This window comes from Osmerus mordax, chromosome 12, assembly GCF_038355195.1.
Source record: "Osmerus mordax isolate fOsmMor3 chromosome 12, fOsmMor3.pri, whole genome shotgun sequence".
Taxonomy (NCBI): Eukaryota; Metazoa; Chordata; class Actinopteri; order Osmeriformes; family Osmeridae; genus Osmerus; species Osmerus mordax.
The window spans coordinates 4,485,127-4,495,174 of NC_090061.1; the positions used below are offsets into that span (position 1 = coordinate 4,485,127).

General features: G+C 48.5%; 2 protein-coding genes across 2 annotated transcripts; one reads left to right on the forward strand and one right to left on the reverse strand.

The window, feature by feature from the left end:
• Positions 1–840: 840 nt before the first annotated feature.
• myoz3a (myozenin 3a) lies at positions 841–5,041 on the forward strand. Its single transcript, XM_067247882.1, has 6 exons — positions 841–926; positions 1,237–1,326; positions 2,061–2,221; positions 2,386–2,536; positions 2,631–2,814; positions 4,437–5,041. The coding sequence occupies exons 2-6, from the start codon at positions 1,242–1,244 to the stop codon at positions 4,618–4,620; spliced, it is 765 nt and encodes a 254-aa protein (XP_067103983.1). The 5' UTR covers positions 841–926; positions 1,237–1,241; the 3' UTR covers positions 4,621–5,041.
• rbm22 (RNA binding motif protein 22) lies at positions 4,958–9,265 on the reverse strand. Its single transcript, XM_067247881.1, has 11 exons — positions 9,170–9,265; positions 8,358–8,411; positions 8,191–8,220; positions 7,921–8,053; positions 7,712–7,812; positions 7,243–7,415; positions 6,705–6,905; positions 6,370–6,534; positions 6,103–6,191; positions 5,869–5,997; positions 4,958–5,780 (listed from the first exon to the last, which is right to left on the reverse strand). Exons 1-11 carry the CDS (start codon positions 9,221–9,223, stop codon positions 5,635–5,637), a joined length of 1,275 nt encoding a protein of 424 aa, XP_067103982.1. The 5' UTR covers positions 9,224–9,265; the 3' UTR covers positions 4,958–5,634.
• Positions 9,266–10,048: the final 783 nt, after the last annotated feature.

The window sequence follows — 10,048 nt, forward strand, 5'->3', positions numbered from 1 at the left end:
GACAAGAGAGACCTAATTGCAGTCTCATGGACTCATTCTACTTTTCTCAGAATACCCTGTCTACTAATGGGTGCATTGAAGACAGGTTCACACATTACATTAACAGTTACAAAAGAAAATAAGGTTAACTCAAGAAATACACACAAACACTGAGAAATGACAGGCCGGAAACAGAATAAAGAGCTCAGAATGGACTACGGCCAAATGTCTCTGGTCGCCATTGTTAGTCATACCGCCCACCATGAGGGAGCTGAGATGGAGATCCTGGATAACACTGGAGGCTCTGACAGCAGTTTTGGTCTCTGACTAAGCGGCCAAGCATCCCACACGCTGTAAAATAGAACAGATGACCCTTGAACCTTGACCCGTTACTTCGCCCACAACCTAATGACCTCATCATGCTGATCCCGACTGCTGGGACTCTGGTACCAGTGTGTGAGAAACAGGCGGGCAGATACCATCTCAACGTATGTGTGTGTGTGAGCGTGTGTGTGTGCGTGCGTGTGTGAGCGTGTGTGTGTGAGCGTGTGTGTGTGCGTGGTCAGAAAGCCACAGCTGCTGACTCAGTCCAGACAGTGACACTGAGCCCTCAGAAACAGAGGCCAAACATCTTGTCACGCACGCACACACACACACACACACACACACACACACACACACACACACACACACACACACACACACACACACACACACACACACACACACACACACACACACACAGAATCCAAGAGGATCAGATTTTTATTATCTGGGGAGGGTTAAGGATATCTCCCCTCCCCCCTTTTGCTAAAATAACCCAGTGAGGTAAGCACCAGGGTCTACTCACTGTCCCCTCTCAGCAAAGGAGGATAACAGCCAAAGGATACACCACACACACAGTGCTCCTCACCCAGACCCACATCTCCAGGAGATAGGACAGACAGGTATGTCTAAGCTGACAACAGCATGAGGGTGAAAATGTTGTAGAGTGTGGAAGCTGCAGAGAGCTGTAACCTGAGGAACTGTATGCTAGCATTTATTTGGGTTAGGGCTGACAACTTCCCAGACAAGTAGCTGAAGAACATGAATATGATGTGATGTTGATGTGTCTGAGACTGATGTAGACCTGTCAGTCACCCAGCTACAAGGAGACCATCTCAAATCTGTGATCTGCTCATATGTCTGTTGTGAGCTGAACGTATTTGGATTCCTTATGTACAGTAAGCCTACTGCAATGTTCCCCTGTACCTGCAGGCAGGATGATGAATATGTTGTCTGGATGTGATGACCTGGCCAAGCAGAGGATGCAGCAAGCTCAGGCTCTGAGCAGAGAGGTCCGGGGAGGTGAGGCCCACAGCACACCTGGGACTCAACCTGAGAGAGAGTTTTAACACACCTTTATTTGTCCCTTACATATAAACCCGAGAGAGACATCGAAATATGGACAGATATAGATAGGAAGATCATGAGAGAAATACAAACTGACAGAGAAAGAGACAGAGAGAGGGGGGGGGGGGGGGAGAGAGAGAGGGGGGGGGGGGGAGAGGGAGCCCTCACCGTGCCAAACATTCTGTTTGAGACATTCCACAGATTTGTGTGTTTTCCGCTAGTCCAGCCAGAGTTGACCTCAGGACTCAGCATAATGTGACCCTAGGAGGACACATCACATGGCATCACCAGACAGCAGCTCCTGTCCCTCCAGAACCACCAGCTGGCACATGCCTGGAATACCCTTCCACATTAAAGCAGACGGGGCTTCTTTACAGCTCCTCGCTGAAGTCATGTGTTTATATTTACCCTCGTCAGTTACCCACTCTGGCCCACAACAAACACAGCCTTCTCCTTTTACTCTACCCTATGTCAAAGTTTACCCCAAACCCCTTCTGAACCTCACTGTCTCAGAAGGTCTGGACCTCAGTGTTCTGTCATAGAAGGTCTGAACCTCAGTGTTCTGTCTCAGAAGGTCTGGACCTCAGTGTTCTGTCATAGAAGGTCTGAACCTCAGTGTTCTGTCTCAGAAGGTCTGGACCTCAGTGTTCTCTCTCAGATGGTATGAACTTCTGTGCGTTCTGTTTCAGATAGACTGAACCTGGGGAAGAAGATCAGTGTTCCCAAGGATCTGATGATGGAGGAACTGAACCTGCCCTCCAATCGGGGCTCTCGCATGTTCCAGGAGAGGCAGAAGAGGGTGGAGATGTTCACCCTGGAGAACCCTGTCAATGACACATACAGCAGCAACGTAAGACACACAAACGCCGCACGCATGTACGCCGAAAGTATCTGACCATTAATACTGTACACCTGAATCACCAATCCTTCATCAATATCCACGTTACATCCTATAGATGGGGCACCAATAAGCATATTAGAGTTTAGTATCTGATCCTGATCTAATCTCTCCAGGGGTTTCCAGAGCCCCAGCCTCCCCAGTTCTCCCCCCAGCCTGAGCCTGGGAAGGAGAACCAGACGTACCCCATCCATGGAAAGCACAGCCTGGTCACCACTCTGCAGAAGACTGTGGCCCTGAAGGGCTCCCCGGCCTTCCTTGCCCCAGGTAGGTCTAACTGTGAATACCTTTCACTTGACTGACTTCATTTCCTGTCTCCTCCCTGGGGGTTGAGGGTCTGCATTCTCACTCTCCCCTCCAGGCTATGGTGGTCCCCTGAAGGAAATCCCCCGGGAGAAGTTCAACATGACGGTGATCCCCAAGTCCTACTGCTCCCCCTGGAGGGAAGCCCTAGGGGGGCACCAGCAGAGGCTGGACGCCCTCAGCACTCAGCTGCCCCAGCCCCCCCAGACGCTCCAACCTGCCAACTACCGCTGCTTCAACAGGTAAGAATGGCAGGGGCCTCTTCTCTAGACCCTGACATGCTGTAGCCTGGCCTCCGACTCTGTGCCAAGGAACCAGACAACAACTACCTGAGTACTTAAGCTTGTGTCTATAAAATACTTCCTAATTGTCTTGGAAAAGGGAAATGACAACTAGAGAGGGTGTGTGCGTGCCTGCAGATGGGTCAGTTTTTTTACTTTTTTACAACTGATATTTCTGTATATTTTATATAAGAATACATACTTATTATTTAAGAATTAAGGCAGTCTAGCCCTGCGTGGAGAAGCCAGCTGTTTTCTGTTTTGCTCTTTGATTCAAACCTGACCCCGGTAAGTTGAACAGATAAGAGGGGCCATTGAGGAATTCATTCAGACTGTCCTTACACAAACACATATGAAACACATACACATTCACATATGAATCGTTCATACACATTCATACGACTGAAAACTCACATCCACATATCTGTACTTGATGAGGACTCTACTGTACTCTAATGTATTCTTCTCTAGGATTCTTATTCTCCTGTCAAATCCCCTTTCACTTCATGATGGAAAAAAAAGGTTTTGAAAGGATGAACAAATATTTTTTTTTAAAGGCTGACGTTGTGACGTATGGGCTAGCACTGAAGTGGTTGGCATAGCCTACTAGCTAGTATTCAAGGCATTTTTTGTCACAAAAACGTTGTATTCTCTGAAACCGTGCAATGGAACGTAAAACCAATACAAGTAACGCAATCGTGACCAAGACGAACATTTTGACACCGACATTGTCTATGTAGTGCAAATAGAGACGTGGATGACCCAGCCCAGATATCAAATTAATATCACAACTATTTCTTGAATTAGCCTTCCCGCCGGTTCTGGCAGATGTTCATGTTTCCATTTCGTTAGACCTCATGGCGCTGACTGCGCGTTGTGAGAGAGCTATTTGAACCCGCGGTATTTTGTGAGATCTTGTGAGATCGCTAGGGGGTCTGCATTCCGTCCAGTCTCTTCCAAGACGAGTTACGCACACAGTAGATCGTCTGTCCGTAGCCCTCGCTCTATGGTGTCATGATGTATGTGGAACTTAAGGAACAACAACTAAACTTGGGCAGTGTCACAACCTCATTAGCAACCTGTCAAACTAACTAAGACGCTGCGAACTGACTATCGGTTTACACTTTGCGTAGGCTTCCGAGCTGCCTGTAGACGTCATCTCATCCAGCACATCTCTGGAACGGGGTTGGGGTTGTTTGGCCCTGTCTGAGGTCACTAACGCATTCGTCTACATGTAATTACTTTACATACAGCCCAGACATATTGCTCTTGCAGCAACATCCTATTGACCCTGTTCTGCCTGTCACTGTGCCAGACTCCTAGATCAGGTTCCAATCTCATATGCACAACTGTGAAGTTAATGAAGGATTTCGGATAAGTGTGAGGCTTTAGATCCCAAGGGAGATCGGCTGATAGGAGGATTAATGAGGTGAGGGGTCATGTCGACACGATGGGGTATCGAGTGACCGCTGGCTAGCTGAGTGTTGCACACCTGATACCAATGGGTTATGCAAGGCTGGATATACTTAAACATATTATTCTCTCACTTCAGTAACCATCCTCTCCCTCCCTTCCTCTGCCAGAGCTGCGATTCCGTTCGGAGGTCCCATGGCCAGCAGGAGAGTTAACCCTGTGGTCGGGTTTGAGGCGTCGGAGAACCAGAATCTTCCCAGCACGACCCTGGAACACCTGATCAGGAGACCCAACTTCAACAGGGCGCCCCGCGGCTGGGGAGGACAGTACTCCCCTGAGTCCAGCGACTTGTGATGGCCCCATGTCCTTTCACCACCGCCTAGTATCTGCCTGTGACCTTTGTGAGCCTGCAGGCTGAGAGACTGAAGCCCTAAGCCACTCCCCCCCCCCCCCCCCACCCCCCACCCCACCCCAGATGACCCCCCCTCCCAACATGAGACTGCCACGGCCATGAGGAGACGGTGTGTTGTGGGGGGGGGTCTGCGTGAGGAAGCAGTCCACAGCGCTGAGACCATGCCCTCCTCCCTCCCACCTGTCTGACTGTGTCCCCTTTAACCCCTCTCTGAATGAGAGCCAGTGTGATGTGATCCCTAACTGACGTCAGGACGAATGAACGAGGGGAAACGAGGAAGAATGTTGAAATGAAAAGATAGATTTAATGGAATAAGTGGAGAACACATGAGCAGAAAGTTAACAAATAAACTGAAAATCGCCATCTGTTGGTAAACTGACATGGTATAAAAATTCCAAGCAAATACATAACGTTCGTAGAGATCCACTCTGCACACATTGAAACAGTGTCTCATTCTTACATTACACAAAGCTTTACACTAACCCTGGTTCTTACATACATGGTTCCTTACAAAAGCTCTTAAAAGGTCATAAAAATTATCTTTTGGTGGGAAAATAACTCAAGGGGAAAAGTAATGGTACAGTTAAATTTCCTGTAACTGTGTGGCTTATGTTGTACTGTCAGAATGAGTGAGTAGGACAGACTACTCTGGAAAGCCATTTTGGAAGCCAATATAACCTGAAGATGGCCGCCGGAGGTGGAGAAATCGTTGCTGCAAGTGTGCCAGCCAGTGATGCGTGGACAACAACAGAACAGGGCGTCGTCGTGGAGATCAAACTCTATGGTCTGGAAGCACCAGACTTGCAGGCAGAATGACAGCTAAGCCTCCAGACCTCCAGCAGCACCTCTCTTAATGTGGAACCCTCCGTAGCTCCGCCTCCCTGGCCCATGACATCATCCTTGCTCCGCCACACACAGGTCGCCTTCCAACCCTTAATGACACGTCGTCGTGGTAACTAGTCGTTGTGCCGGGTGCCATGGGCCGCGTGCGCGCCCATGCGCTGGGGATCCTGGGAAGGGTAGTGGATGTGTCCAGGGGGACGAAGGCCCATGGGGGGCGGCGGTGGGGGGCCCATGGGATGGAACATCGGGGGGCCAAACCCTGGAGGAGGGAAGGAGGTTACATTTAAAATGATATTCCAAACAAGGCACTGACACTACCGTCAAGACAGCCAGGATAGGCTGCGTACCTGGAGGAGGGGGGTTGATGCCGGGGGGAGGGGGCAGAGAGATGTTTAGCCCCCCAGGGGAGGAGCCAGGGTCCAGGTTGAAGTAGTTGGTGGGGGTATCCTCATCCATGGCTGGAGGTGGGGGCAGTGCTGGGGGGAGGAGGAGGGTCAGAGTTAGACAGTCACATTGAAGATCTGTATGCACACACATATAAAGAGACACACACACGCATGCACACACACACACACACACACCTCCAGGTAATCCAGGCACAGGGTCCAGTCTGGTGCCCATCTCACTGACGCCGTCCTTGATGGCCTCCTTCCCTCTGGCTGCCTGGGACCTGCAGGGATGTGACAGAGACATGCATGTAGTGGCAGGATGCTCCAGGACCTGCCCCTCTCACCAGCACCATGTGACAGAGACATGCATGTAGTGGCAGGATGCTCCAGGACCTGCCCCTCTCACCAGCACCAGGGCTGAACAGCCTGCGGGTCACATCCTGACCAGCGACCTCTCACCTGCCCCACTTGACGGTGAGTCTGCGGCCGTTGATGATGAGCTTGTTGAAGGACTTCTCAGCGGCCATCTCAGCCGCCTGGCGCGTGGCGAACTGGATGAAGGCGCACTGCTGCCTCTGGACGATGGTGCTGGTCCTGATCTCCCCAAACTGGTAGAAGTGGTTCCTGAGGCACACACACAAATATTACAAGTTAAACAAGACAACATTTTCACAAGAAGGATCTGAAGACCTAAGATAAAAGGTTCCATAGCATTCTTACTAATCAGATAAGTAATTCAAAAATAAATGGCTTTGTTTATTTGCCCGTTTAGTAGACTAGGCAACCGCCCCTACCTGAGCTCAGAGTCTGTGATGGTATCTCCCAGACCCCCCACGTAGAGGGTGGTGATGGTCTTGTCCTCTGGGGGGTCCAGACGAGGCATGGTGGATGCCCTCTTCAGCAGCTTGTCTGCCACCGGGTCGTTGATGCCATAGTAACGGTCCTTGATGTTCTGGTCGGCCAGGGGGTCGTCGGGGTCGGTGGGCTTCTCGTGTCTGGGGAGAGCGAGAGAGCGAGTCGATAAGTGAGTAGTCATGAGGACATGGAGTGCAGAGCACAAGCAGCTGCTGTTCCGTATGGGTGAGGAAGAAGATTCCTTTTGCAACAGCACCACCAAGTCCCAGTTCCTGGTCACTGCATTTATGCTCCCACCCCCCAGCTGAGTTCAGTGCGATTGAAAATCAGCTTTTTCTATAAGCTGCATAACCACTCACGGTCTCATTTACAACATTCAAGGGGACCCGTGTCCTACCGCTATGACTGTGTCAATATGTTGACAACATGCAAGTGCTATGTAACACGCGTGTCCATCAGGCCCTGGGTCCTCCTCACCTGTAGGGGCACTCCTCGCCTCTCTTACACTCGCCCTTCACCCAGAAGGAGCAGATGTGTGGCCGGTTCCTCTTGTAGTAGGGTGTTGTCCTGGCCAGCTTCAACAGCATGTCACTGGAGCTGGGGGCTTTTCCCAGCAAACCCACGGGCCGGGTGCCGTCTGAGTTAGCTATCTGGGGGACAGCAACACACACACACACAAAGGGAGTCAGGTGGCTTAGCGGTTAGGGAATCGGGCTAATAATCAGGAGGTTGCCGGTCCAACCAGAAGGATGTCGATTGCCGGCCTTGCCAAATAACGTTGTGTCCTTGGGCAAGGCACTCTACCCTACTTGCCTGGAGTGGAATGTACTGTACTGTACTTACTGTAAGTCGCTCTGGGTAAGAGCATCTGCTAAATGACTAAATGTAAGAATTATAAGACACATGCATACGAGAATGGCTCTTGGTCATAGTCGGCTGTGCATACCTCTCTCTCCATGTTCTGAGTGTAGTACTCTTTGTTGACATCAGACTTGGGCACGTCATCCTTGACAGAGAGCCCTGTGTCCCTGACTTGGATTGGCAGGCCTGCAGAGCACAGAGACACACACCGACTGAGACACCCAGAAAAAAGAGGGGCTGAGAGAGAGGGGCCGAGAGAGAGGGAGAGAGAGAAATGAAAGGAGAAAGCCTCACCATACTCCAGGTCCAGCAGGCAGGTCTGACACACGTTCTTCATCTTGCTGCATGTCTGACACACCTCTGTCTTCTTGAAGCGCATGCGGACGCCAGGACACCAGCGGAACACTGTGAAAGGCCTGGCACAGATCTGAAACAGGTACAGGCAGAGTGTTACCACATAGACATGACACACAATCTTTGCAGTGGTGATTTGATAGACAATAAAAGTTTTGCATTTTGAATTTAAATATAATTTTTAATTGGGATAACCGAACAGTATGATACCTTGCATTCTTTTCCATACTTCTCTTTAGTCTGTGAATGAAATAAATGCATTAATTTGAAGCATTGATGTGAACCATGGGGGTCCTACTCAAACTCATCGATTTTCAATTCTACATGCAATTATCAGGCCTTCATTGATAGGATAGCTGACTGAGTTGAATACTCACCATACGGACATAAGGGTTATCTCCCAAACATGTCTGACACAGGATTGGGAAGTCCTGGAAGGAGACATGAATTAAATGGAGAATTTTAATGTATCAAACAACGCAATTGCGCATGTACAAACATATAAACAGCATATACACACAAAGTTGTAATTTCACTGGGCCAAAAACACGGCAACACTAAAGTGTGGTTTCAGTTTCAGTAGTTCCACCTGGGCAGAGTAGAAAAGCCAACTAAGAAAGTCCTAGTATTGCTAATGGGGGCAGACATAAGTCGCTTCCAAATATGTGCTTGTCCTCAGCATAGCAGGATTTCAATAACAGGTACATTGACGACATGTGTCGAATGGAAAAGATTCATTTGGGAACAGGACGGAGACACTGGGGAAAGCAAAAAAATACCGCTAGCTAGCATTGGCTAATGCGTTCGAGACAGATCACTCATTTAAAGCATCTAGGCTAGTGATATCTAGCTAGCGAACGGGCACACTGCGCGGAAAATAGAAAGGAAAGAACCGCTTGGATAATTTCGGTATGTTATAAATTAGGAACAGTTTCATATTTGTTTCAACTGACACGCCAAATGTATGCTACTGTATCTAGGAACAGATGTAATTTATTTAACACAAAATCAACCATGCTATATACGCTTAGTTGGCAAGCTAACTAGCATTAGCCTAGCACCATATATGAATATCTTTAATTCATCGTTCGCTAAACAGTCGATGGAATTTAATCCACCTGTATTTTAGCAAAATATCTTATAGTTACTTTTCGACTATATAGTATCCCTGAACAGTTCTGATACATACCGCGTCTTCCCAATTCTGTCTGTTGTAGGTGTTCGCTCCTAAAGACGTCGCCATCTTGGCAAGTAGTGCAGGGTGCCAACAAAGAACTCAACTCCCAAAATGCAATGCAAGTTTAAGGAACTCGTATGCTGCTTTCCGGTTGACCATCGAGAAACTCCCTGGTGGTGTGTCACCTCGAGTGAACAGTACATTCCTATTCACAAACTCTGTCCAACAGTTTATATTGCATGAGGTACTGCTCTATATTTTCTCTCTTTGACAATTTGACGGCTAATCACCTCAACAATTTCAGTTGCAGTTTTAACTTTTCCTGAAGGTTGCGTTTAATTTAACAGTTTAATTAAAACATGTCACTGTAGTCTAAACAATATAATGTCTGTGTGTTAGTAGGTGTGTTACAGACAGAAAAAGCAGTGCATCCATTTGTATGTGGATTTTCTCTGTCGCTAAAGCTCTTTCCAGTGAGCACTGTAGTGGGTTAGCAGGTGAAGGATGTCTCAGATTAGGGATCTGCACTAATGGAGACATAAACCCCGTGTGTTTATTTAAGGCTGTTGAGCTGGCAGTGTTAAGGCCACAGACATGGATTACAGAGCCCACAACAGCTTGAACGGGACAGGCCAGACTCCTGACGGCCTAACTACTAGCACATCAATACACAGGTTTAATGATTACCTGAACAGACTGTTAACGATCACTTTCTCTCTGTGGGCATGAGAGGGAAGAAGTTGCATATTTTGCTTGCTATCCTCCTTTGTAGACTCAGAACACATGTAGGCCTACAGGTACAACGCTGGATTTGGCGATAATGTTGGAGAGCAAAATAATTTATGGTTAGGGTCCTTTCTGTGAAATGGGTTAGTCTTATTTGCTTTTTAT

What these genes read in the sequence shown, in the direction of transcription:
- myoz3a (XM_067247882.1), top strand. Translation starts at nt 1,242, where the DNA reads ATGATGAATATGTTGTCTGGATGTGATGACCTGGCCAAGCAGAGGATG. An exon ending in GAGCAGAGAGGTCCGGGGAG is followed by an intron (nt 1,327 to 2,060) that starts GTGAGGCCCACA and finishes GTTCTGTTTCAG; the next exon opens with ATAGACTGAACCTGGGGAAG. An exon ending in CCCGGCCTTCCTTGCCCCAG is followed by an intron (nt 2,537 to 2,630) that starts GTAGGTCTAACT and finishes TCTCCCCTCCAG; the next exon opens with GCTATGGTGGTCCCCTGAAG.
- rbm22 (XM_067247881.1), bottom strand. Translation starts at nt 9,223, where the DNA reads ATGGCGACGTCTTTAGGAGCGAACACCTACAACAGACAGAATTGGGAA. An exon ending in GACAGAATTGGGAAGACGCG is followed by an intron (nt 8,412 to 9,169) that starts GTATGTATCAGA and finishes GTCTCCTTCCAG; the next exon opens with GACTTCCCAATCCTGTGTCA. An exon ending in GGCGAGGAGTGCCCCTACAG is followed by an intron (nt 6,906 to 7,242) that starts GTGAGGAGGACC and finishes CGCTCTCCCCAG; the next exon opens with ACACGAGAAGCCCACCGACC.